This window comes from Callospermophilus lateralis, chromosome 3, assembly GCF_048772815.1.
Source record: "Callospermophilus lateralis isolate mCalLat2 chromosome 3, mCalLat2.hap1, whole genome shotgun sequence".
Taxonomy (NCBI): Eukaryota; Metazoa; Chordata; class Mammalia; order Rodentia; family Sciuridae; genus Callospermophilus; species Callospermophilus lateralis.
Window position 1 is genome coordinate 15151177 of NC_135307.1, and position 23305 is coordinate 15174481.

Consider the following 23305-nt stretch of genomic DNA (forward strand, 5'->3'; position numbering starts at 1 on the left):
TTTACCATGTGAATTCTCAGTTGAGATTCTATCCTAATTAGCCCTGAAGCTTTGGGAGTCACTGGACCCTACTGGACCTCCTCTTGCCTTCATGTTCAGTGGGTTGATCCAAGGTTCTCTCCAGCTCCATTGCTGTTGTTCTGAGTCTGTGAGGGCCACAGCCACACCCAGCCCTCTGTCAAGTCAGACTGGGAGCTGCCCTCGCGTAGCTACAGTTCCCCCCACAGAGTTGGTACTTCTCTCCTTGGCAGTCAGGCTTTGGGGAGCCATTTCTCATGCACTCTACATAGCAGAAGTGTCAGCTGACAGCTGGGTGGCCTCCCACACCCTGGAGCTGATATGCCAGCAGGTTGGGTTGGCGCTCCGTCCCCTTTTCCCACATCGAGGTTTCACTCTGGCCTTTCATGGCATCATGCTCGTGGCCCTGGATCCCAGCTTCTCGGTGCCAGAAGATCTCTGAGGGCCCTCTGATCCACTGGGCTTGAATCCCATCCACACCATTCCAGTAGAACCAGCGTTTGACTGCCTGGCTGCATGCCCACCCTTGGGATGAGCAGTGTGCTCCTTCCAGAGTTCCCTGCTGGTCTTTAGAAAATGTCCTCCATATACCGTTGCTATCAGGAATGGCCATCCAGTACACACCAGCCCTTGGCATTGTCTGCAGTTTCGTCCTCTGAGCACGAGTGCCTCGGAGTGGGACTGGCCTTCACCTCCCAGTAGGGCCCGCCATATTAGGCACTCGGGAATTGTTGCTCTGAATCCAGGTGAATGTGTCATTCTGGTGATGGGTTTGGTATTGTCAAAAACTCCCTGATCTCCATGCCACTGACTAATTGAACCCTTTTCTTAGCTTCTTTGCGAGGGATGCAGGAGGTCCTACAGAGAAAGGCGCTTCTTGCATTTCAGAGGTGAGTGGGAGTTCATCTTTTTGCTCAGTTTACATAATGACTCCAAAGTATGATAAGTATAAAAAGAAAGGTATTTATAAAGATTATGTAAATAGTGCTTTACCCCCAGGAGCCTTCCGTCTGGAGCAGCGAACGTGCAGCATCAAAACTCGCCGCATGGCTTGCTGCCATGTCCCTCTGCATTGTGGCTATTTATCCTGATGAAGGGAGCTCAGCTTGAAAAAGAGACACTTGGTCTAGGGAGATGGCTCCTTTATTAGAGACTTTTATCATATCTAGAAAGGGCATCATTCTTTTCTGGATTTTTTTTGTTACATATTAAGATATGAAGTTTTTATATTAAGAAATGAAAAGGCTAGGTTTTAGAGAGTCCCTGGAATGCTGTGTTGGGAGTCAGCCCAGCGAGCCCCGGGCCCCACCCCCCCACCCCACCCCCATTTGTCCCCTCACTGTGCGGGTGTGGACTCAGTGAGTGTCACGGTGCTCTTTTACATCCCTTACACACCCACAGGGCAGACAGGACAGCAGTAATGCCCCTGCAGCCAGCGGCTGAGGCATGGCTTTGGAGGAGTCACCAGTCCCAACGACGGAGGTTGAGTAGACCAAGGTCTCCTAGCTCCGGCCCAGGTTTTCAAGAACCTACTGTACTACACTGCCCCGATCTTACTCTCATTAGATATAATAAATCACTAAAATGAAATTATTGCCTGAAAATTGTGGCCTCATGACATAAAATTTAGAAGCGGAATAGATTCTGTCACCTTAGATATATATCTGAGTTTCATTTAATTCCTTGGAATTGTATTAGAAGCTTAGTTATTTATTTGAAAATTTCACAAGCCCCTCTCGTACCAGCCACCATGTTGGGTCTCCCCTGAGGGAGGCCTTACCCCCAGCTGTCGTGGTGTCCACATGCTGTTTTTCACCAAGTCCTTGTTACTCGGCTTTTCGGTTAGTCTGAAGCACTTCCATCTCACTCCTTCCTGTTTCCTGGCAGGACTGTCAATAGCTTCCTCGTTTGCCAGTCCCAAGCTGGTTCATGACAAAAAGTACCAGTTGACATCTGCAGACACACCTCCTGTCTCTGCTCAGGTTTTGTTGGTGTTCTTCAGCACGGAGTGTGGAAAGCATTTCCATTTCAAATGATTTCAGGTTTTAAATTCTCCAGCCCCAGTTTGTAAAGCCCACACCCGGCTGCCTCGGAGAGGGGCCGCTGCGTCTGCTTCACTCTTCTTAAATCAGCACATCTTACTGCTTCTCCAAAAACAGCCTCAGTGGTGGTCTGCCTGGAGCTGCCAGGGCGACTCCGAGTTATGTAACAGCTGTTCCATTGGCCTGAATTCTTTTATGTTCCTTCAAAGGGATTTTAAAATATTAGTTCATATGGGAATAAAGAGTAATAAAATCCCAGTAACATAACTGACTATATTGCAGAAGCCTAACCTAAATTAGTATTTGTGTGAAATATAAAATGTTTTCCAAAGGAGTAAATTTGAGGGGCGTTCTTGTACACATTAAATGAATTGTAAACTTTTTTTAAAAAATAGTTTTTAAATTGTTGAGAACTTTTTTTTATTCATTTATTTATACACAGTGCTGAGAATCAAATCCATACATGCTAGACTTAGAGCTCTACCACTAAGCCACAATCTCAGCATTTTTTTAGTTGTTGATGGACCTTTATTTTATTAATTTATTTATATGCATTTGAGAGTCGAATCTAGTGCCTCACACGTGTGAGGCAAGTGCTGTACCACTGAGCCACAACCCCAGCCCCATATTACTTCTTCAATGTAAATAGATAATTTAAACCCATGTGTATGATACTTTTTCTACCATATATTTACATATTCTCCCTCACAGTTCTGTTAATATTATTATTTTGTGTTTTTCATTTAAAAAGAAAATGGGATTCATAAAGGGGCAGGGTTACAGATTCAGCAGGTGAAAAAATAAGTCTTAATTATGACTAGAGCTACAATTCAGAAAGTTTTGCTATCCAGGAGATTCAGGGACTTCGTGATTCTTGAAGACATTCTAGTGGTGTAGCATCAGGTGTCCTGTTTGTATAGTCGTGAGCTTGACCCAAGCAGCTCAACCTGTTCATTTGCCCCATACACAAGCACAGTGAAGAAAACAGAATTGTTTGCAGGGTGATAAGTTGCCACTTCATGGCCTCTCATATCCTGCTGAGAAAAGCAGTCCTGAACACAGCTGAGAGCGTGCTGAACCACACATGCAGAAAGCAAGAGCTGCTCCTGAGGAAGGGCATGTTGTCATTTGTGTTTCTCAGCGTGGCGTGAGGTACACACCCTCACTTTGTTCCCCTCTCCCTCCTAGCGTGAGTTCAGCGTGGTCTGATCTGTGTGCGTGTGTGTGTGTGTGTGTGTATGTAGGGTAACCAGCCACCTGATTTGTTGGGAACTAAGCCAAAACATCTCAGAATGTGGGATTTTCAGTGCTCAAGCCATGGAGTCCTGGGTAAACCTGTGTATGTAACTAGTGGAGGATACCTCAGCAATAGATATGACCAGGTGTGCCCATTTTTGCTAACTTAGTACACTAATTCCATGTCCCTGGAATGAGGACTGAAGGGGACTTGAGAGGCAGCAGGGCGATTGTATACAGATAGACCTCGGGACCAGAGTCGTCCTTTCCACACCTGGTTTACTTCTTTAGCTGGGTGTTCCTGGGCAAGATACTTAATAGTAGATACTTCATAAATTGAAGTTGTTATTATTTCAAAGTACGTGCCTTATGGATCAGGGTCAAAATTGATTTGCCTTCTCTGTATTTTTGGCTCAGTTCCGAGGATGTTGGAGCTGGGATCTAGGAGAGCACTGGGTGGACCTGGGGCCTGCTAGAATCTAGCTGGGCGGTCTGGGCAGCCCAACAACAGCCCAGCAGGCCTCTCTCTGGTGGAGCAGGCTTGATAGCTCCTCAAGGAAAGGCACTTGAATGATTCATTTGCAGGCTCCCCAGAGGGTGGCGTAGGCCTGGCACCACAGTTGGCATGTCCAGTGTGAATGGATGTGTAGGCAGTTGGGTGGACAGATGGGTGGATGGATGGCAGCCTCTTCCTCGTGGAAGAGAAACTGATTGAATGAGTGTGGAGGTGCTTCGTGGGGATGTTTGTAGTTCTCTGGATTTCTCTTGGCAACCTGGTGTGGGAAGGGGCTGGTAGGGTGTTTTGGATCACATGCAGAGGGCAGCAGGCTGGCACCTGCGTTTTGGTGGCCTCTGTTGGGAGGGCTTTGCCCAGGAAGTTCAGCTGCTGAAGCTGTTCTGAATTGAAGCAAGGTTTTACAGTCAGCCTGTGCACTTCTTCTTGCTTTGTTTGGCATTCTCCTGTTTCCTTTCCTCTTTAGTAGGCTAAAATAGTCAGCTTAATTCATTATCAAATTTTTCAAAATAAGGTATTTAGGGTGCGTGTGCTGCCTCTTTAGCAATCTGGCAGTTAGGTGTTCATTATCAGCGAGGTCAGGGATTCTCCAGGTGTTGTGTTAATGCACCTCAGAAGTGCTAAGGTCACCAGCACTCCGGCTTCTTCCTTTCCTGGTGGGGCCTTCGACCAGAGCTATCTTATCCAGACTCACTCACCAGACCACTGATGGCCTTTCACTCAGTCTTGTGTAGGGGCGACAGTGATTCAGCTTCATTTGAGAAGATAGTGAGCTGTACCAGGAAAATTATAGCTCTCAGAGATTCTTTTTGAGGACTGTTAGAAACCTGGCTTTATTATTTTGAAAGATGAGATAAAATAAATAACTCTATAATGCAGTCTCTTCCTAATCGATTTTGTAATCCTTTTCCCTGAATAATTGGGAGAGGCAGAAGCCATGACATTCCAGTCTCATAAACCAACAACAACAACAAAAATCTTTTGCACACAAATGCATGGAAAACCAATTCTGGTGAAATAATAAAACCAGAGCACAGGAGCAGCCTCTGGTATAAGTCATCCCAAAAGTAACAGGCAGGTTCTTGGCCTGGGCCTCCTCAGCTCAGGTGAGGCATCGGGAGGCCACATCCAGGGACCCGGCTGCTAGGGACAACCAAAATGGAAGTTTGCCTCACTTTTAAGATGAATAAAAGGACAGACACCGGTCTTGCACAAGCCTCTGCATTTGCCCAAACAGTGCCCAAAACTAGTGGACTAGCGTGTTTTCTGACCAGGCTCACATAGGAGTCATTTTACTCCACCCCGCTCCCCACCTCCACAGATGCAGTTAATTTAAAAGTCTTGTTTTTATAGAACACCATCCTTGGCTGGTTTACCACAGTTGAATCCTTAATGACTTGGTTTTTTTTGCTTTATCTTGATTTTGCTTTCTGCTGGTAGAAGATTCTCCTTTAATCACAGGATGTAGGCAGAGCAGCGTGATGGTTTGTTTGCTATCTGGGTCCCACCTTTCGTAATTAGTCTGTTCCAAGGTCTCTTCTAAGGAAAGTAAAAGTTTGTTTTTCTCTTCTCACCAGACTGTTGACTGTTGTACATGGTCCCATTTTGAGTTGTTCTTGGTGAAATACATTTGACTTCCATGTAAAAGCAAAAGACTTTTGTGGTCAGTCAGGCGGCTAGCACAGCCTCCTCACATCCAGCATCAAAGGCCAGTTAGTGAAGCCGGGCCCGCGCCCACCCCGCAGCCTTCCATAGCAGTTACATGAACACAGTAAACTGCATGAAATTAGTAGGAGCTGCAAAAGACTGAATGAGTGTCTTTGCTCCATCTGGTTCATGATAAATGAAAACCTCATTTTGTAAGCAAAGCTGGGTCTTTGATTTTCATATGATTTCTCTGAAATTCAGAAATTTGGATGAAGGGCGTTAAGGCCAAGCCAAACTTAACCAAAGCAGCCATCACCTTCCCAAGTGCACACATGGCTTTTCTGTGACCCAGCCTCTGGGCCTCTCCTGCCCAGCCTGAAGGAAGCATCTGTGGGGGAGGCCAGACCTAGGGCCTGTGGATTCTCCACTCACGGTCCCTCTGCAAGGCCTGGAGCACTGGCTGCCTTTTAGACACTAGACAAGAGGCAGAAACGTGCTCCTTGTCATTCCTCTATACCACGGTCAGAGGGAAACGCTTTGCATTGGTTAAGGGACAGGGAGGAGAGCGTCATCACAGAAACTACCTCCGTGGCGGTGGCATGATGATGAGGTGTAGAGGAACTTGCTTCTTTGATCGGAAGTAAAGTGGCCTCTCCCAGTGTACTAATGGCCATGAATGCTCTTTCAGGGCCCACAGCCTGTCACCTACTGATCACCAAGCAGCTTTCTACCTGGCTCTGCAGCTTGCCATCTCCAGACAGGTCAGTCTCCGTGCCCTAACCCCGGCGACGCTTCTAGTCTGCACAGTCCCCTGGGCTCCACAGCTTGAGGTGGCAGGTGACCTTCCCTCATTCTCTTGAGCCTGACTTGGAGCCAGGGGCTCCTCCCAGAGGACACTGACTCCTCCCAGAGGAGACTCTGGAGTTTTGGTCATTGTGAGCATGAGCTGTGAAAACACAGGTGTTCCAGGGTCTACTTTTGGAGATTGAATTTACAAATCTGTTGGGTTTTACAAATCTGGCAGGTTCTTGGCCTGGGCCTCAGTTGACAACATGGGATGCAGAACATGGCATTTACGCTGGTCCCTGAAATCATCAAAGAGCCTTTGTCCCTTGCTAGGGTAGCAGAGCCCAGTGCTGGGCTGCATGGCAGGGATTCAGTCACTGGGTGGGGCTGGTTGACATGAGGGCATCCTTCATTGACAGGGAGATGCCAACAGATACAAAGATACCAGGTCCATTAGAATGCACGGAAGACATGCACAGTTGCACCCCGTGGCTACTTGCAGCAGGAGATGCAGCAGTGTTTTCCGTGCTAGAGGGCAAGCCTTGCTGGCCTTCACCCTTCCCAAGGCTGTGAGTGCTACCCTGGTGTCCCCTCCCAGCTGTTCTGGAAACTAGCCACATGCCTGCCTACCCACCAGGTGCAAGACACTGGCCGTCACCCCAGCACATTCCAGAGTGCTGCCTGGGAGGGTGAATCAAAGGTCAGCTCCCCAGACATGCCGTTCTCGGGAAGGCCGGGCTGAAGCGTGTGTCTCACTTCCCCATTGCCTGGGAGTGATGTGGAGAAGTGACTCCCATTGGCCATCCAGGGATGGAGGAAACCAAGACACCCCCTCTGTAAAGCTCCTCTCCCCTGGCAGGGTGTGGCTCACAGCTGAATTGATCAGGAGCTACTGCTATGACAGATGTGAGCCGAGCACTGACTTGGTCTCTTCTTCACCAAGAGCTTCCCTCCCTTCCTCTGCAAAGCCTCTAGCAGCCTGCCCTCCCTCCTCTTGCATGGCCGTCTTTTTCATTATTAGTCTTTCCCATTGAGCTTGAGATGCCAGGAGGGCAGGAGCCCAGGTCTGTCATCATCATTGCTTTTGGGGCTGGCTGATGGCCTGGCACTTGGCACACTGCCTGATAAGTGATCAGCACCCACTGTGATGCGTCAAACAAAGAAGCCAGCCTTAAATTCCCTCAGGTCAGCCGGCCTGATTTTTGAACTCAGTTTGTCCCTATTGCTCTGGTCATCCCTACAAATCGACACTATGAGTACAGCCTGCCTTCTGCCCCTTCCCATGGCACCACGTTGAGTGTTGTTCCCATGGTGGGTTGTCATGCAGGGAGTGATTAGCAGATGGAGGCCAAGAGTACGGCCACACGTGGTACCCAAACCCCATAGCTCTCAGGGAGTGTTCCCTTGCTGACCAGGGACACTGAGGTCGTGACCCTCCTGCCTTCGAAGCCAATACCATTTGACCAGGGGGAGAGCGTGGAGAGGAATCAGAATATCTAGAGTCATCTCATCTCACTCAACAGCTGGGTGACGTGCTCAAGTCCTTTCACCTCTGGACTTCAGTTCCTCCCTGTACATGAAGGATGGCGCCAGCTGATCTCCCTTCCATCGTGGCCGCCATGATGCTGGGTTTCAAAGCAGAAAGCATTTATCATCTCCGTCCACACAGAGTGGAGGCTCGAGGAGGAAATGGAATAGGTTCAGAAAGCAGAAGTCATGGTTTCTAGTAAAGGGCTAGGTTCCTAGGGCTTGGGGGGAAGTGGGGGAGCTGGATGGATCTGAGTGGAGGCCCCCTCCGGTACTGGATTCCAGGTGGGAAGGAGTCCATGGGGTGGCTGCAAAAGAATACTTCTGTCCCCAGCTCTGTTTTGAAATCCAGCTTCAGATTCTCATTCCCCCTAGTTCCTGTTCGGCCAGCCCAGACTCTGGGGTATTCAGGTATCCACCATGTTTACACGGTTTCAGCCCAGTGCTTGAGTGGTTGTGAAGAACATCTTGGACAGCTGTTGCATTTAAAGGTTAAGGTTGTATCTTGTCCCACCTGAATTTGGGTACACCTGCTTTGTATGTGGCATTGCAATTTGTTTCTTGCATCCAGTTATTTTGGGTTATAGTTTGGAAAGGTGTGGGGTTTTGTTTTGTTTTTCTCATATTTCCTTGATGGCAAATGGAGATCTGGACATCTGATCATTTGGAAAGTTTTGTTAAATTTTTATGACAAATATTAAGTACTTCAATGTCATAAATACTATAAAAAATGAGAATAATTCAGCCGCAGCAGTTTAATTTCACTAAAAACCCCTGGCAGTTTGTCCGTGTTTCCATTTACAGTGGAATCATCTTGGACATAATCAAAAGTAGATCCATTTACTGGGGGAGAAAAAAACAAGAAACGCTTACTTAGGGAGAAATAGAGATTTGGTATGGTGGTGGTATAGAAAAGCAGGACTCTTGCTTCCCTTCACAGCCCATCCCACTCCCTCTGTCTGTTTTCCTGTTTGTGGTTTGTATCCGGGGCCTGTCAGGAAGACTTAGCTTAAAGTGCAAACATGGCACAGTGAGACACGGGTCCTGACATTTAGAGCCAGATATTGCACAATGACCTCTTTCTTGTGTGACTGCATGTGTGTTAAAAAATTCTTTTTGGTTATGTTTTAAACCAGATACCAGAGGCTCTAGGGTACGTCCGCCAAGCTCTTCAGCTTCAAGGTGATGATGCCAACTCCCTGCACCTCCTAGCCCTCTTACTGTCAGCACAAAAGCATTACCACGACGCGCTCAACATCATTGACATGGCCCTGAGTGAATACCCCGAAAATTTTATGTAAGTGATGACGGGTTTTGATTTTCCCTTCCTCAGAGGTTACTAAATGAACTCCTTCCCCCTCCTCCTTCCAGTTTGTCCAGTGAGTTCCTCATGGACATCCTGGGAGTAAATAATATAAATCTCCTTTACTCTTTTTTTTTTAATTTTTTAAATTCTAATTTGTCATGTATGACAGCAGAATGCATTACAATTCATATTACACACCTAGAGAAATCTCCTTTATTTATTTATTTTTCCTAATAATGAAAAACAATCTTAGTCTGCTAGGACATTCTAATGTGGCGTGTGGTCATCCCTGTTTAGGTGAACTGCTTCAGCCATTCTGTCCCCATGTGTACTCTTGGAGCATACAGGATGATTTTATATGGATTGTAGATGAATATTTTAATAATTATACATTTTTAGGTTTTTCATTAAAAATATATTGTGTATCAAAGCATGATTTCATGAAAATTATTGCTCAGGGGGAGACTAAAAATGTTTAGCCCGTTTAAAGAAAAGTATTAAGAAAATACAATGCACTTGGATGTGGTGAAATGTCTGTTGAACTCTAGTGACTGGAATTTGGCCAGCTTTGCTTTGTGGCTAGCTTGTCTTGTTTCACCAGGGGCTGCCAGGAGCTCTGGCTGGTTATGCTACTGCAGCAGCTTTGATTAAGATCTCTTACCTCCTTGAGCCTTAGTTTTATTCTCTAGGAACTGGAATAACTTAAAAAAGTCAATAAACATTTGTATACATTCTAAGAATTGTAACCTGTCATATGCTTGAATTGCCCATTTACTTCACATCTCTTTTCTGAATCACATTTTTAATGAGCTCATGAATCTGGAATTCATGGAATCCATACAGTGGGGTTGGCTTTGTGGAGAACACTGCCTTTGGGCTACTGGGTTACCATTTCGTCCGTCCTCAGTAGTGGTAACTTGGTAGTAATCCGTACACAGTGGCCAGACACAGTCCACGTGCCTGCAGACTGGAAAGTCTAATAGTCTACATGGTGGCAGAGCCAGTGACGGGGAGGAGGGAAGGAAGGCAGCCCAGGGTGGCCCTACAGGCTTTTTCACTTTCAGAAGTAAGTGTGGTGGCAAACTTTTAAGTGGGTCAGCTTTGCCTTATTTCTCTGCCTCTTCACCTCACTGGGTTTTTTAATCAGTGTGTTGCAACAGCTCTCCTTGGAAATTGGTTCACACATTTCCATTACAAACATTTCTTTGTCTTCAGTGAAAGGGCGTTTCTCTTCTCACCATCCAGAGAATTCTTATTTTAATCCAAGAAACCTCTGACCAGAGGTTGCTTTTGTAGCTTCAGCTATTTGTGCAGAGTGAGTGTGTTCTGCTTCTGGTAGATCTCAGCCTTGCTCTTTTGCACAACCATACGTTTCTGGATTTTCTCCCAAGATGTTTAGCCCAGGGAACCTTAAAATGGTTAAAATACTTTTAAAAATATTTGGTCTTTTACCCATCCGGATACAGTAAAGTACAACCTGATACAATTGAACTCAGTTTCTCCCCTCAGTGTCTATAAGGTGCCATTCCCCCTGCCCACCCAAGCACGCACATGCGCACGCCCACCCCGTCTTCACTAGATGTTAGACTCTGGCATGTGATTCCTGCTCCCACAGCCCAAGGTGTCCTCCAAGAGGAGGTTTATTGAACTAATAAGCCACACTACACAGTAAGCAGTCAACAATGGCAGCTAGTATGGTGGTGCCTCCAAGTGACAGCAGCTGACAGCCTTTTCAAGTAGTAGAAATAAGGAACAGCAGAGGAGATATTTCAGGAATGCAAGCCTGTTATTTTAATGTTAAGCCTTAAGCTGGAGAAGCAAAGCGCATGGCTGCAGGACTGAGAGCAGCCCAAGACTTGTTTGCCTTTAGAATACTTGTACTTCTTCCTTTGGGACGGAACTTCTTCCCATGAATACTTATTAAAAGTTGAGGCCAGGTGTAGTCAGTGGATCTCATGGTTTCTTCCCAACCTGGGTAAAACATTTCAACACCAACCTAAACAATAGTGAGTGAGCACTTGTCCCAGCCACTGTGTGATGTTATTGTTTGTGACAAGCTTGTCCCCAGAAGAACTGTAGAATCTCTGGAGCCTGAAATTGCTTTGAGTCTTGGCGCTACCAGCCACACCTAGCAGATGGGGTATATGGTAGTTGTTTTGTCAGGTCTTATAACAGGGAAGTGAAAAGTCCCAGTTAGGGTCACTCTGGTCCACCTGTTGAACAGTTGCCATATCAGACAGCTGGAAGCTTCACAGGAGCAGCTGATCTCACCAGTGATACCTGTCTGTATTAGTCTGTTTTCCGTTGCTATAACAAAACATCTGAGGCTATATTAGCATCTGTAGGGAAAAGAGATTTATTTAGCACACATTTGGAGGTTCAAGAGAGCATAGCTTCTGCTCGTCTCCAGTGAGGGCCCCCTTGAGTATATGACATCACAGCAGATGGCATCCTGGTGGGAGCACTGTGAGAGAGAGTAAGAGAGAGAGACAGGAACCCAGAGAATTTTTAAACACATATGCAGTCACACAAGGGGAGGGCTGGCCTTGTTCTTTTATAACAACCCATGCATGAGAACTAACTGGAGTCTCATAAGAATTCCATCACTTACTCCAGGGCCTGCTCCAGTGACTCAGTTATTACAAGATATGCCACCTCCCGGCATTGCCATGCCGCTGACCAGGCTCCAGCATGTGAAGTCCTGAGGACACTCAGACCATATTCAAACCATGCATCATCTTCTGTGGTTTAGATGAGTGTCCTCCAGTTGTCCACGTGTTAAAGGCTTGGTGTCCAGGGTGGTGACTCTGGGAGGTGGTGTAGACTTTTAGGAGATAGGGTCTCGTGGGAGCTCCTTAGGCCACTTGAGAGTGTGTCTCAGGAGGGATTATGGGACCCTAGCTCATCCCCTTGCACCCTGCCTTTTTTTGCTTCTCGGATCATGATGTGAGAAGTTTGCTCCACCCTGCTCTTCTGTGATGATGTGCTGCCCTAGTCAGAGGCCCAAAGCAATAGGGCGGGCACGCAATCTTGGACTAAAGAACCTCCAGAACTATTAGCCAAAATAAACCTTTTCTCTTTTTTTTAAATTATTTTTTAGGTGTAGTTGGACACAATGCCTTTATTTTATTTATTTATTTATTTTATGTGGTGCTGAGGATCGAACCCAGGGCCCCGCACCTGCCAGATAAGCACTCTACCACTGAGCTACAACCCCAGCCCCAAACCTTTTCTCTTTATAAGTTAATTGCTTCAAGTATTTCATTACAATGATGAAAGCTGATGAATAATCATCCTTATTGTCACTATGAAATGGTAAAAGTTGGTGTTTAAGTACTTTGAATAAGCTTAACAAACTTGCTGTTTGCTGAGAGGCATCATCTCAGCCATTTTATCACTCCAAGCAGAACTGAGACTGAACAACAGATTTCAACAATTGGGAAGAATTTCCTACATGTAGGGATTGTGAGAACCAGGAATTCTTTCCTAGAGGAATTGCAGAGATAAATTCACCACTCTGGAGAAGCAGCCATTTTTCTGGGTATTATACGGTCCTCCATAGAAGGAAAGGAATGTGGAAGGATCTTCTGTAGTATTTAAGAGGCAAAAAAAAAAAAAAAACTGGCTTAGGACTTCAGTTCCTCCACTTTTGAGTAAGTCACCAAATCTGTCTATCTCATTTCCTCATTTATAAAATGTGGTAATATTACATAATAATATATAATAAATATTATTTGTAAAAATAACACATCTCAGAAGGTTATTGCAAGAATTGATTTTTGTTAGTTCATTGAAGGCATTTGAACATACTAATCACTCATTAATCACCAACAGTACTACAGTGTCTTCAAATTTGATATTTCAGAATCCTTTAAAATTGTTGTTAGTAAGGCTGGGCTCTGGACGAGGTGGTGCCTGCCTATAATCCCAGCAACTAAGGAGACTGAGGCAAGAGGATCACAAGTTCAAAGCCAGCTTCAGCGATTAGTGAGACCCCAAGCAACTCAGTAAGACCCAGTCTCAAATTTAAAAAACTAAATAAAAAGAGTTGGGGATGTAGCTCAGTGGTAAGTGCCCCTGGGTCAATTCATGGTACCAAAAAAAAAAAGCTCTTGTTACTAAATATTGAACGGAAGCAAAAGAATACTTATTCAACATTTAAAATAATTATAAACTAACTATTATACCCATTTCTTTTTTTAAATTTTTTTTTTTATTTTTTAGTTTTCGGTGGACACAACATCTTTATTTGTATGTGGTGCTGAGGATTGAACCCAGTGCCACGCACATGCCAGGCGAGCGCACTACCGCTTGAGCCACATCCCCAGCCCTATTATACCCATTTCTTAAGAAAAAGAACATTAATGCTGCCTATGAATTGCCCAGGTGTATTATTTGTATGTAAATATATGCTTCCTGTGGGTATGTATTTCCTGTTATTCCATGAGTGTTCTCCCTAGCCACTTCTCACACCCTACCTGGCAGGTTAATCAATGTCCTGAATTCTGTATTGAGCATTCTCTTAAGTCTCCCTACCACTGTGTCTGTACTCTAAAATAATGAAATATTTTAGTTTTGCATGTTTTATATTTTTTTTAAAATGGAGTCATACTCAGTGTATCCTTATGCTACCTGCTTTCATTGCTTAGAATTCTGATCCTGAGGTTCCTTCTTGATGCATGCAGCAATCATTCATTTATTTGCACTTAGGAATTGTGTTTTATTGTATGAACTAGATTTACTTATCCAGTCACTGTAAATAGGTATGTGGGTTGTCATGCCCCATGCCACAGTCAGTGCTCTCTTCGGTTCTCCTGGTGCACCATTTCAAGGGCCTCCCAAGGTGTGTCCCTGGGAGTGAAGTTGTTAGATCAGAGGAAATGTGTATCTTTAACTTTAACAAAGAATTCCCAACTGCTTCTCAAAGCAGTCATGCTGTCACACTCACATCAATACCCAAGAGCCCCCGTGGCTCTGCACACCCCTGATGGGTGTTGCCTGGACTGTATGTTGGCAGTCTGAGCGTAGGTGAATGGCATCACATTGTGAGTTTAGTTACGTGACCCTCATTACTGACGAGAGTGAACATTTTGTTATTTATTAGTCATTTAGCTTTTCTAAACTTTTGTGACATATACACGAGCTTCTCCATAGAAGCCTTTCTTCTTTTCTACTTGGATGGGCCTTTTGTTGACCAACTTGTAAAATATCGTGTCCTTCTGCTGGCTGTGTGTTTCGGAAGTCTTCTCCCAAGTTGCCTTGTTTGCCTTTGCTTTCTCTTATCCTTGTTTTCTGCTGAGCAGAAGTTCTTAATTTTAAAGTAGTTGAATTGTCGATCATTTCCTTGATGGTCAGTGCTTCGTGTATCCAGCATAAGAAGCCTTGTCTTTCTCCAAGAGCGAGGTGGCCTCCTGTGCTACCTCCTCAGAGCTTTCTTGTTTTGTTCCTCACCTCTGGGAGCTGATCCAGAGCCTGTGTATGTGGGGACCAGTGTGACCTTCCCGAGTGGCTGTCTGGTTGTCCAGTAGCTCATGGTGACATTCTCTCCCTGTCGTCTGCCCTTCTGGTTCTCACGTGAGGCTGGGCAGTGTGCAGGCTTCTGGCTCCCTGGTCCCGCTGCCACCCTGGCCCCGACAGCCCCTCACAGGTGGCAGGCTCTGGTAGCTTCCATTCCTCAGGCCTCTCACACGAGTTCCCATTCAGCTTGTCAAGTCCCACAAAATATCTGTGAGATTTTAATTGGGTTTACGTTTAATTTAATCACTCCATTTAGGGAGAATTATGGATCTATGACAGTGGGTTTCCTAATTCCTGGCCATTATATTTCTCTAATTATTTAGACCTTTAAAACTTCTTTTATGAAGTAAATTTTCTTAATAAAGGTTTTGCCTACATTTTACTGGATGTTTTTGAACTTACCTGAAAAAGTTTTCACACTTCTGTTGAGGGCACAAGGGTGCAGGCTGTGTTTAATGAAATTGCTTCTTGCTGCAAGCGTGTGGAACGGCAGCTGATTTTTGTACTTTCTTCTTGGTTCAGCTAGATTCTTAAAAATTCAAATAATTTATTTATCAATTAGTTTAGAATGTTTACAAAGATAATAACTTTAACTTGCCTGACTGTGTAGCCAGGACCTTCAGCACAGTCACAGTTCTTTCAGTGTTTTGCCATTAGGTCGTGTTTGTTTATGAATATTGTTTACGAGATTAAGGAGCTTTCCTTGATCCTGGTTTGCTAAGAGTTGTTTAATTAACCATGAATTGATAATTAATTTTAGCAGATACTTCTTCTGTGTCTTTGAGATATTTGACTTAACTCCTTTCATCTGTGAATATATATTATTTGATATTTCATAGGATTAAACTAACCTTATTTCTATGAAATAAGCCCTATATGGCCATGATAAATTAGCTTTTTTATGGACTTACTTTACTAATTTTTTTGGTACCAGGGATTGAACTCAGGGGCACTAACCACTGGGCAACATCCCCAGCCCTTTCTTATATTTTATTTAGAGACAGGGCCTCACTGAGTTGCTTAGTGCCTCACCATTGCTGAGGCTGGCTTTGAACTTATGATCCTCCCGCCTCACCTCCTGAGCCCCTGGGATTACAGGCATGTGCCACCACTCCTGGCTGCTTTACTAATTTTTAGAAGAACTTTGCATTTATGTTCACTTGCAAAATAGGTTTCTAATTTTTCTTTTTTTTTTTTTTATTCTTGTCAGGTTTTGGCAACTTATGGGTTAAGCCAGCCTCATAAGAATGATCTGGAATAGTTCTTTTTTTGAGTGTGTTGGGATAATTTGTGTAAGATTAGTTAGAATTATTTTACCTAGAATGTTAGGTTTTGGTGGAATTCATTCAAAAAAGCATATGGGGCTGGTCTTTTTTTTCTATGGAAATATTTATTATGCTGCTTTTTAAAAGTGACTTTAGGATGCTCAGATTTCTTCTTCATTGATTGTGTGTGGTATGGAAGCTGTAATATAAAATGTCTGTGTGAGGGGTTTGCACTTCATCTGAGTTTGACTTTGACCAGCATAAAGCTGTTGACGTGCGTTTTATTCCCCTGTTGTCTGCAGTGCCCGTGGTTAAGGTTTTCATCCCTAATACTATTAATGCACCTTTTCTTTTTTTTTTGGACAGTCCTATCAGATATTTGTCTGTTACATTGATCTCTTCAAAAAAACCAGAGGCTTTTTTTTTTTTTCTTTATCTAATTGTATGTTTAGTTTCTCTTTCATGAATTTCTGTTCTTATTTTCACTATTTCCTGCCTGTTTTCTTCTTTCTGGAAGGTTTTTTTGTTTGTTTGTTTGTTTGTTTTTGACCTAAGCATTTAAGACTAAAAATTTCACTCTAAATAGTAAATTAGCTGTAAACCACAAGTTTCAATATGTGAAATTTTTATTATGGCCTAGTTCTAAATATTTTAAAATTTTCTGTTATTCTTTTTCAGCCCATTGTTTTAGAAGTGTGTTTTATGATTGTTGAATATGTGAGTTTTTCAACTTATCTTTTGCTTTTAACTTCACTGAATTATGTTCAGAATGTAGAATTTGAAGTTAGTTGAGTTTGCTTTATGGCCCATATGTAATCACTTCATGTAACTATTCCATATGTGCTTGAAAAGAATGTTTTCTGCATTTGTTGTGTGATTTTTACATATTTTATTAGGCTAAGCTACTAACTCTACTCTTCAGATCTTCTTTATTCTCACTGGGGTTTTTTGTCTACTTTATCAATTATTAAGAGGAATTATGCTGCAATCTTCTGCTAGGATGGCAGTTTGGCCTATTTTACTGCACATGTATACCAATTTTTGCTTTATGTATTTTTTAAGTTGTGCAATTAAGGTGCATATGACTTTAGAATTGCTGTCTTCCTAGAATACTCAACCGTTTGTTTGTTTTTTTGTTTTTGTTTTCTTTTTTTTAGTTGTAGTTGGACACAATACTTTTATTTTGTTTATTTATTTTTATGTGGTGCTGAGGATCGAACCTAGTGCCTTGCACGTCCAGGTGAGTGCTCTATCACTGAGTCACAACCCCAGCCCTCTAACCCTTTGTTATTGTGTTGTAAGACACATATTTTGCCTCAAATTCTATTTTCTATGATATACACACATATATACATATTTTATCAATATACATATCTTCATAAATGTGTACATATACATAGATACAAATATGTGCATGTATACCTGCATGTATGTGTACTCAAACATACACTTATATCTTTATAGGTTAGGAAAATTTTTTATATTTTCTTTGAATTTTTCATGTTTTGGGTGTACTCTTTTTAAAAAATTTTTTTTTAGTTTTTCATGAACCTTAATTTTATTTGTATTTATCTGCAGTGCTAAGAATCAAACCCAATGTTTCACCCATGTGAAGCAAGTGCTCTACCGCTGAGCCCACATCCTGGCCCTTGGATGTCCTCTTGTACTCTTCATATAGTTTTTTTGTTTTGTTTTTTAACTCAGGCTGACAGTCTTGTTCATTTCCATTTGTTATAAATACTGAACCATTTGTGTTACATAGATCTACCATCTCATTTGTGCTTTCAATTTGACCTGCATTGTTAAGATATCGATTACTCTCCTTTCCTACTTTCTTTTAGATTGATTATGTTTTTATTACATATTTTCCTTTACAAATGGAAAATAAATATTCTGTTTTGGTAGTGGTTGTTTAGTGATTATCCTAGAAATTTTAGTGAGCTCTTGCTGTCAAACTTTGTGTTTGTGTTTTAAAATGTATGGGCTTTAGTTTCAAAAGAGGTTTTCAAAGTGGATATACTGCCCTTGGCTTAAGCATCTCATAGCACAAGTGACCCTGCTCCTTTTGTAATTATTGAGTTCAGTTGTAGTTCATTTTATTGTTGCCTGTGTTTTCTCTCTGATTGCTTTTAATTGCCTTTGAAATGTGCTTTTGCACTTACACATCTAAGGGTAGATCCTGTTCTGAATTCACTGTACTTTAAAAAGTGGGATTGGTATTGTTTGTATTGTTTATCATTTCTAGAAAGTTCTCATCCATAGTCTTTAAATGTTCTCTGCTTGCAGATAACATATAGTTGAGTCTTCCCTTTATGGTTAGTGTTGGTAATCTCTGCCTCCTGTCTCAAGTATTCGGTTCATACACATGTAATAGAATTAATGACATGGTTGGACTTCTGCCATTTCTGTAGGTACCTTGGTTTTTTTGTTTGTTTTTGTTTCTTTTTTTAAAATTCCTCCTGAACTGGATTTTTACTATTGAAATTTTGTTTTTTAAGCCCTTCAAATATTAAATACCTATACAAAAGAATGAGAAGTTAATATTAACTGATTATATATTATCTCTACACACTATAAGTTTTTCCCAAAATAAAATTTAATAGCATACTCATTTTTTATATTGAGAAGTATTCACTAATTTTGGAATATTCACAATAGACTGTACTTGGTTTAAGAGCCTGGTCTTCCTTCTTTTGGAATGTTGCAGAAATTTCCCTTGATTAAGACGTTTTACTTAGTAATTTTCTTTACTGACCTCAAAAGGTAGAAGCAGGTGCCAAGTGACATTTAGAATAATCGTCTCTCTAAAAACAGTGAGGTGCTCTGTCGGGCCAGGGCTTTGATCAAGCCATCAGACTTTGTTTCTGCTGTTGAAATTTATTTTTAGAAAAATATTGAGATGAGAACTGACAGTTTGGGTTTTGTTTTTGTTGTTTGCTCTTTGTCTTTGGAAGCTAGATTGTCTAGTCCTGCAGTCCGGTGGCATTTGAGGACTGCAGTCTTACCAAGACATTAGCATTTTGAGTCAGAAGCCACTGCCAGGGCAGAGTTTCTTGCCCTCAGACAAACTGGGTATGCAACTCTCCAGCAGATTTTTAATTGATTCAAATTTTTATTTTTTCCTATTTGCCCCATTTATGTGTTCTCAGGAGGTCATCAGATCATAGCATACTTTAAGAAACCATTAGATGTTATCACAAAGCACAAGAAGGTGATTGAAACCTCTCGAAGATACAGATACAAATTTGGATCATTATGGTGTATGGACAGCTCTTTTAAGTGTTTTGGTCCATAACTGTGATACATGGGAAGATTTTGAAACAAATCTCCATCACCTGGCTGGAGGAACACAGTGCTTCTTAAATATTGTTCTTCTCTACGTGGCCTTCAGCTCTCATACGTGTAGAAACAGATTTTGTCAGATGACTATGTTTGTTTATTGTTTACACCAGTGAAAACTTACTATACGGAAAGCAGTAGACATATGTAACATTAATTTAGTTGGTCATTTATTTAGCACTAATAACCACCAACGTTATGTACTGCTTTGTGACAGGCACTTTTTTAAATGATTTAGTTCTCAAGAGAACCATCTGGGGTAGATATTATTATCTCCATTGTGTAGATAAGAAAAATGAGACAGAGAGTTTGAGTAATCATTCAAGATCCTGTACCTAGAAGGCAGCAGAGCTGTGACAAGAACCCAGGCAGTCTAGCCTGGACATTGTGCTCTAGAGCACAAGCTGCCTTGAAAACATTAGATTCCTGCCACACGCCAGGCACCATTCTAGGTAAAGGGGACACTGCTGTGGCCAAACAAAGTTTCTGTGCTCTTTGAGCTTACCATCCACATGAGCAGAATTGTTATGTCATCTCCTCTGTCCAGCTCATCAGTAAACTACAAACATGGTTAGGGTCTCCTTCACTTAAGTGGATATAAATGTGATTTTTTAAAAAAATCACTACTTGGCAAGTGAGACTGTCTCTTGCACTCTGTCTCATTCACTCACACTCTCAGAGAAACTCAGGTAAGTTGAAGCAGCATCATAAGCAATGTTTTCATTTAGTGATGACTGAGAAGCCAGGTGCTATGGATTTTTTTCATGCCTGAACTGAGTGATGAAGTAATGAACATGCTCATTAAATTTGCATTTGATAAAATGCTGGACCACAAGGAAAGAGGATGTTCTTCCCATCAACCTAGAAGAAACAGTCCCCTGATACCTGAAGGATGTCTGTGTGAAGGATGTCACAGTAGCCAACCCAGGGATGCCGATCCCACGACCCCTTGATCCCTCGGATGCAAGCTGGAAGGGGAAGAAAGATGGGCTGCTGATCAACATGGAATGTCATTTAGTGGGACAGTAGTTTATTTAAAATCAGCTTTCTGAAAGATGGAAGAAACAGCCTGATTTAGAATTGAACATATATTTCTCCAAAGAAGGTAAACAGGTAGCCAATAAACACATGAAAATATTCTCAGTGTTGCTAATCGTTAAGGAAATGTAAATCGAAACACAATGAGATGCTACCTTCTACCCATTAGGTTGGCTGTTCTTAAAAAAAGACCAGAATATCCTAGCATTGGCCAGGATGTAGAAGAGCTGGACTCCTGCTATGGGAATATGAAATAGCACTGCCTCCACGGAAACAGGATGGTGATTCTTCAAAAAACCAAAAACAGAGCTCCTGCATGATCCATGAGTGCCACTGCTAGGTCTGTACCCAAAAGAATTGAGAGCAGGGGTGTGAACAGATGTTATAAGTCCAGGCTCCCAGGAATATTCTTCATAGTTGCCCAAAAGGCAGGAGCAATCCAAGTGTCCAAGTGTCAGCAAATAAAGGGATAAACAAAATATGGTATATACATACACAAATATGATCCAGCCTTAAAAAAGGAGGAAGATTCTAACACAGACCAACGTAAATGAAAACTGAGGCCATTGTACTAAGTGAAGTAAGCCACTCACAAACAGGCAAACACCGTGTGATTCCATTTATGTGAGATTTCTAGAGTCATCAAAGTCATGGAGGAGGAGAATGGTAGCTCCAGGGCTGGAAGTGGGGGTTGGGAGTTGTTTTATGGGCACAGAGTTTCTGTGTTGCAGGATGAAAGAGTCCTGGAGATGGCTGGGGGCAACAGCTGCACAGTGATGTGAATATACTCAATGCCACTGAACTGTACACTTAAAATGGCCAAAATAGCAAATTTTATAATAAGTATGTTTTACTACATTTTAAAAAACACAACTTTTTACCTCTCATTATTGACAAGTTTGGTTGTAGAAGAGTTTCCAGCAATCTGGAATTAAATTAGATTATTGGGGACTCTTCTGCCCTTGTGATGCTCTGGCTTGGATAATTAAGCCAGCATTCTTCCGAGATGGACTTGCTAACCCAGGGAGCAGCTTCCTGGCACTCCACACCCATTTCTGCAATTGGTGTGAGGCTTAGGTCTGTGGTGATGTCTTCAGTCAATGTGGATGCCTTTCAAAAGAGACAGGAGCCTGAGATGCAATGAAAAGGGGGCCCAGAAGCTGAAAACCAAGTAAAAGAACTGGAAGAAAACTGGAGGATAAACACATTTGAATTTGTTAATGAGAGAGGTCTCTTTTCTGGAGGGTCAGAAGCAGGCAGGACCGGGGGGTTTTGGGTTGTTTTAAACAATGTTATTGTATTCCTTGTATTTTTATTTTATTTATTTACTTTTATGTGGTGCTGAGGATCGAACCCAGTGCCTCACATGTGCTAGGCAAGTGCTCTACCACTGAGCCCAGCCCCAGCCTTAGGACCTGGTTTTGAACCAGGCTGGTCCACCTGACCGCGTTTCCACCTGACCGTACCAGGCAGGCCGTTTGTCCCCAGTTTAAAATCTTCATGGAGTATCCTGCATCTTTTCCAGAAAAATCTGCCCTTTTTAGTTTTTTTCCAAGTGTGCTGGCAAGAAAGTCTTCAGGACATGCCAGTCTCCCTGTTGGCCAGAGAGCACAACTCAGGCCGGTGGCCCTGGGTGCAGAAGGGTGAAGGGCTGCGAGAGGCAGGGAGGGAACCATGGCAGTGCTCCCACCAGAGCCCACCCCCTTAGTGGAGGCATCCAGAGTATAGTTATTTAAATGCTGTCCTTTCCAAGTCTTCCTAGCTGTCTCATTGCACAGTTCAAAGTAGAGATTCATTCAGGGGGGTTCCTGGAAACTCCCAGTACCTAGCCTGGTGCTTGGCACACTGCAGATTTGAATATGTTTGTGCAGCAAATGGATGAAAGCCACAGCCCCGCTGACTGGCCTGGTGCCTTGGATGTGGCTCAGCATGCCTGCCTGTGTGGCTTCTGCTGCCCCTTTGGGGTTTACTCTGTGCTTGCTATACTTGCTGTGCCAAGTGCACTTGCCACCAACTCGTTCACCAAACCTGGGGGCAGCTGCTGTCTGCCTCAGGTAGCCCTCAGGACGTGGTCCCTTCTCTGAATAGAGTCTGTGGCTTTGAGGATAGCACAAGATGCGGTGGCTCCTTTGGGGACTGGAGGAGCCATAGAAACATGGGCAGCAGAGTCCAGAGGGGTTCACAATTCAGCCCAAGCAGGTCCTTCCCAGCATAGACGCCAGTTCCAAGTGCTAGTCAGAGTTGAGATTGTTGGTTGAAGCAGGAGTAAAAATGAGCCAAACTCGGGTATCTTGAGGTGATTTATTCCAGCTAAATATGTCAGTTGTTTGTTTGTTCTAAAAATACTACTAGGAGGATGGGGGTGTACTCCAGATTGTTGACACTTTGACTGAAAGGAGAAGCAAAATGTAACTGATATGGGGTCCTGCAGGAGTCCCTGCCAGTCAGAAAGTGGGGGCCAGGATAGGAGGCAGGGTCGCAGCCTAATCATCAGAGATGGGCTGTGGGTCCGTCCCCAGCTCTGCCCTTCACACCCAGGCTCGAAGCCTCCCAGCTGAGGATGAGGGGCTGCTGAGCCCCAAAGAGCAAGGCGTCGCCTCCCAATACCTCCTAATACCTTGGCTTCAAGAAACTCTGTTTTACTAAATAAATATGGTTTTGATTTTCCAGGACAGAGTACAGCATCTGGGGCAGGACCCCATGGTCCCCTCGCTCACTGATCAGATGGGAGAAAGGCCAAAGGAGCCACCCACTGTGTACTGGCGCGTTGGGCCATGTCTCCTGGAGCAACCAGGGTGTTGAAAGTAGCCAAGTTTCTAGAACTTCTTTGTTGGTTAAATTACTCTCAGCAGTTTACCTGTAGTCCCTGGGCCAGCCACTCGTGGGGGGCGCGGGGTGCTCCATTATGAGAGAAGGCCATTGCTTCTGTTATGCACTGAGAAGCAGCTGGCTTGGAATGTGGGGTTTAACAGGGACTAAGTATTCAGATTTGACCCTGGAAAGCTTAGAGACTGGGGGTTTCTGACCAGTGGCCTATGAGCTCACTTCTTCTAGCAGAGTTTTTAGGCCA

General features: G+C 43.4%; 1 protein-coding gene across 4 annotated transcripts in view; it reads left to right on the plus strand.

The window, feature by feature from the left end:
• Nucleotides 1-23305, plus strand: part of Ttc7b (tetratricopeptide repeat domain 7B) — a 234360-nt gene that overhangs the window by 144279 nt on the left and 66776 nt on the right. For all 4 annotated transcript variants that reach the window (XM_076849750.2, XM_076849751.2, XM_076849753.2 and 1 more), the window contains 3 exons: nucleotides 851-908; nucleotides 6146-6218; nucleotides 8907-9067. In XM_076849750.2, the coding sequence (XP_076705865.1) occupies nucleotides 851-908; nucleotides 6146-6218; nucleotides 8907-9067 (292 nt within the window). The remainder of the gene's footprint in view (nucleotides 1-850; nucleotides 909-6145; nucleotides 6219-8906; nucleotides 9068-23305) is intronic.